Raw genomic sequence first — 4,804 nt, 5'->3', positions numbered from 1 at the left:
AAGTAGTTTTATTTTCCACTTTTTTTTTCAGGGGAAAATATAAGAGAACACGTTTAAGGGTTATAACCTCTCGAGCACGACAGTACTTAGGTACGACGGTACGAGACTTGGTCACAAGCGTACAGTCCTTTGGGGTAAGGATCGTAACCTCTGCTTGACCAGACTTAAGGGATCAGGTCCCACGCAAGGGTCGTCCCGCTGCTCTGGTCACCTCACTCCTCTGTTATAATAACATGTTTTGGTCCTCGATTGATCGCCCCCGTCTTCATACATTCAACACTCAGACTTTCTATACAATCTGTTTCTCTTTCTTTCTCTTCCCCTTTCTTTTCACTTTCTCTGTCTTTGTTTGGTGTTTTCTCTGTAAATATGTGTCGTGTGTTCTTTGTTCTATTTTTTTTCTTTTCCTGTTTCGTTCTCTCCTACCAACCACACAGCAGCCAAGGACATCTAACGGAGGCTTCCGGAACCTTGACTAAATGATTCAACACCCAATACCCGATCTCGCTCCCTCCTGTTTCACTCAGGCCTGTCACCACCCAGCGCCTTGTTTCACTTCCTCCTGTTTCGCTAAAGCCTGTCGCCCCCCAACACCCTGCTTCACTCCCTCCTGTTTCACTCATTCCAGTCACCCCCCCCCCAACACCCTGTTTCACAACCTTATGCTTCACTCATTCCTCTCAACACCCAACCCTTTGTTTCACTCCCTCTTGTTTCACTCAAGCCTGTCGCCCCCCAACACTTTGTTTCACTCCCTCCTGTTTCACTCATTCCAGTCACCCCCCCCCCCAACACCCTGTTTCACTCATTCCTGTCAACACCCAACCGTTGGTTTCACTCCCTCCTGTTTCAGTCAAGCCTGTCACCACCCAGCAACCTGTTTCAGTACCTCCTCTCACAATCTGGCCTGTCTCCGGGCAGGAAGTGGGAGACGATAGGCGGTGCAGGTGGGAGGGGACAGTGGGCAAGGAGGAGGAGGTGGTAGGGATCGGGGCTTGGGAGGTGGGTGGTGGGTGGGAGGGTGGCGTGGGTGGAGGAGGAGCAGCAGGAGGAGGACGGGGTCATGGCACACGCTGATTCTGCCAGTGTGACGCTGTCACTCGACCGTCACGTTACCCTCGAGCGTCACTCCGGAGTGTCGGAGGACGACGTGTGGACACTCGCTGCATTATGGTCCTAACGGTATTGAGTCACTGCTACACACCAGGGGGTCCCGAGGGAACACCAGGAGAGTCACTGCTACACACCAAGGGTCACGAGGGAACACCATGAGAGTCACTGCTCAGGAGAGTCACTGCTACACACGAGGGGGTCACGAGGGAACACCAGGAGAGTCACTGCTACACACCAAGGGTCACGAGGGAACACCATGAGAGTCACTGCTCAGGAGAGTCACTGCTGCACACTAGGGGTCCCGAGGGAACACCAGGAGAGTCACTGCTACACACCAAGGGTCACGAGGGAACACCATGAGAGTCACTGCTCAGGAGAGTCACTGCTACACACGAGGGGGTCACGAGGGAACACCAGGAGAGTCACTGCTACACACCAAGGGTCACGAGGGAACACCATGAGAGTCACTGCTCAGGAGAGTCACTGCTACACACGAGGGGGTCACGAGGGAACACCAGGAGACTCACTGCTACACATCAGGGGTCACGAGGGAACACCATGAGAGTCACTGCTCAGGAGAGTCACTGCTACACACGAGGGGGTCACGAGGGAACACCAGGAGAGTCACTGCTACACATCAGGGGTCACGAGGGAACACCAGGAGAGTCAGTGCTCAGGAGAGTCACTGCTACACACCAGGGGTCACGAGGGAACACCATGAGAGTCACTGCTCAGGAGAGTCACTGCTACACACGAGGGGGTCACGAGGGAACACCAGGAGAGTCACTGCTACACACCAGGGGTCATGCAGGAACACCAGGAGAGTCACTGCTGCACACTAGGGGTCACGAGGGAACACCAGGAGAGTCACTGTTACACACGAGGGGCTCACAAGGGAACACCAGGAGAGTCACTGTTCAGGAGAGTCACTGCTGCACACTAGGGGGTCACGAGGGAACACCAGGAGAGTCACTGTTCAGGAGAGTCACTGCTGCACACTAGGGGGTCACGAGGGAACACCAGGAGAGTCACTGGTCAGGAGAGTCACTGCTGCACACTAGGGGGTCACGAGGGAACACCAGGAGAGTCACTGTTCAGGAGAGTCACTGCTGCACACTAGGGGTCACGAGGGAACACCAGGAGAGTCACTGTTCAGGAGAGTCACTGCTGCACACTAGGGGGTCACGAGGGAACACCAGGAGAGTCACTGCTGCACACTAGGGGGTCACGTGGGGATATCGGGACACATCCTGAGACACGCTGATAATCCCACTGAGAACTAACGTGAGTCGACGACACAACCGAGGCTGTGAGAGCTGGGCAGCGGCGGCGCTCCACACCGGCAGCAGTGGCCAGCCAGCGACGGGCGGTCGCTCCCTCGACCCTCAAGTTGACAGTACACACACACACACACACACACACACACACACACGGACTACCTGCGTCAGGAATGATGAGGAGCCGCTGGACGTGTGTTGAGGGGTATCGCGCCTGAGGCGTCCTCGCCCCTTTAGCTACTCAGCACACCGATGACCCTCACTCCTCCTCCACCTCCTCCCGCACCACGACGTCGACGACGACGGCGGTGGCGGCGGGGGGTATATATGGCAGGAGGCACAGACGGTGAGGCTAGTGGTGGTGGGTGTGGTGTTCTCCCTCCTCCTCCTCCCCCCCTGCCTGCGGTACACACGTACGCGCTCACGCTCCGAGAGGCACTGGCGACCGGCGGGCGGCGGGAAGCTCCACCTCTCCATGCACCTCACACGCCCTCACCACAGGTGCCACTCCTCCTCCTCCTCCTCCTCCTACCGGAGCCTCCTCGCCAGATTATCCTCACCCCCTCCCACCGCTAACATCAGACTCAACACGCTACTAACCCCCCTCGACCACTACTTGCCACTACCTCCACCACACACACACACACACACACACACACACACACACACACACACATACACGGAGGGGGAGGGTAAGGGTCGTTAGACCTTACCTACTGCTAGTCCTGCTGCAGGTGAAACTCACGGGTCGCGGGCTGGAACAAGTCAGGCCCCTCGCTAACTTGCACATGCAGGGGGGTTGGTCGCGCGCGGCGCCGTGCCTCACCTCCTGCCGGGGTAATGTCGCCTGTGCCACGGGAGAGGACCTCAGTCACGCGGGTTCACCACTGTTAGTGAGGACTTGACGAGCCAGCTCCGCGCTGCCAGGACTCTGAGGGGGGCGCGCCGGCCTTATCGCCCCTTGAATTGCTGATAACACTGTCTGAAGTGCGTCAGTCAGTCACACACACACACACGCACACACACACACACACACACACACACACACACACACACACACACACACACACAAACAGGATACGTACCACAACAATTGTATTCCAAGCGTAAAAAAAAAAGAAGAAAGTCGCCATTCAACGCCAGGGTACGGCCGAGGGGGTGGAACCTATATGGTTTTTATCGGCGCTGGGGAGGGAGTGTGGACAGGACTGGCCGAGTGCGCGCGACGTGTCACAATCGCCTCCACCTCCCATTTCTCATCCATAAAGACAACGTCAATTTTGTCTGTGTCGAAACGAGTCTCTCTCTCTCTCTCTCTCTCTCTCTCTCTCTCTCTCTCTCTCTCTCTCTCTCTCTCTCTCTCTCTCAAACGTTTGGTGATGATGAGAGAGAGGAGAAGAGAGAGAGAGAGAGGAGAGAGAGGAGAGAGGAGAGAGAGAGAGAGAGAAATATCAGATAACAGAGGTTTTTGGTAGCCAGACGGACACAGGGGGCGTTGGGGAGGGTCTAATCTGGTGGTGGTGGTAGTGGTAGCGAGACGGAGGAGAAAGAGAAGAGGAGGAGGAGGAGGAGGTCTTGATATAGAATAACGCCAACTGAGAGAACCATTGTACGTCCCTTGTTTACTAGTGGTGGTGGTGCTGCTGCTTGCGCCCACCCGTGTCCGTCACTAAGCTGAGGCTCATGCTAGCAGCGGCCAGCTAAACCAAGATGACCACCAGTCCATGACCTAGTCTCACTCTCTTTCTCATTCCCTCCTTCTCTCACTCTCTTCCTCTCTCCCTCCCTCCCTCCTCTCTCTCTCTCTCTCTCTCTCTCTCTCTCTCTCTCTCTCTCTCTCTCTCTCTCTCTCTCTCTCTCTGGCTTAATTACTCGCCAACCTTTAGCGCAAGACGTATTGACACTGGATTTCGGGAGGTGCAGGAGTGAGGCAACCAGGGGACATAACATGCATGAAATGAGCCAAGGCGCCTCGGTTAAGAAAGATGTGGGGGAGAAAAAAGTACACCATTTTTTTTTCTTCCTTTGTAAAGTCTATAAGAGTGGTGGATGAATGGAGTGGACACTGAGTGAAGACATGGTTGATGAGGAAAACATGAGTGTAAGGTGCAAATAGAAAGTACAAATAGGTAATTACGGACACTCGACAGCGTTGAGTGCATTCTCTCTCTCTCTCTCTCTCTCTCTCTCTCTCTCTCTCTCTCTCTCTCTCTCTCTCTCTCTCTCTTTTGCTCTCAAAGATTTTCTCTCGTCAAGGAAGATTTATTGTGTTCTCTAATCAGTATTAAAGATGTTTTTTTGTTGAATAGATGCAAGTCACATTAGGTGTGTGTGTGTGTGTGTGTGTGTGTGTGTGTGTGTGTGTGTGTGTGTGATTACCTGTGTTCACACTCGTGCGTCCCCCCCCCCCATCT

The 4,804-nt window shown here is 54.7% G+C and overlaps 1 protein-coding gene across 4 annotated transcripts in view; it reads right to left on the bottom strand.

Moving 5' to 3' along the window:
* Positions 1 to 3,312, bottom strand: part of LOC139766620 (L-threonine 3-dehydrogenase-like) — a 38,880-nt gene extending 35,568 nt beyond the window's left edge. The window contains exon 1 of one of the 4 annotated variants that reach the window (XM_071695481.1): positions 3,136 to 3,312. In XM_071695481.1, the coding sequence (XP_071551582.1) occupies positions 3,136 to 3,180 (45 nt within the window). In that variant the 5' untranslated portion in view covers positions 3,181 to 3,312. The other 3 variants (XM_071695484.1, XM_071695483.1, XM_071695485.1) reach the window with 3 other exon arrangements.
* Positions 3,313 to 4,804: the final 1,492 nt, after the last annotated feature.

The sequence above is a fragment of the Panulirus ornatus genome, chromosome 58 (genome assembly GCF_036320965.1).
Source record: "Panulirus ornatus isolate Po-2019 chromosome 58, ASM3632096v1, whole genome shotgun sequence".
Taxonomy (NCBI): domain Eukaryota; kingdom Metazoa; phylum Arthropoda; class Malacostraca; order Decapoda; family Palinuridae; genus Panulirus; species Panulirus ornatus.
The sequence above is the reverse complement of the archived record's forward strand: the minus strand, read 5'-3'. Positions and strand labels throughout refer to the sequence as shown.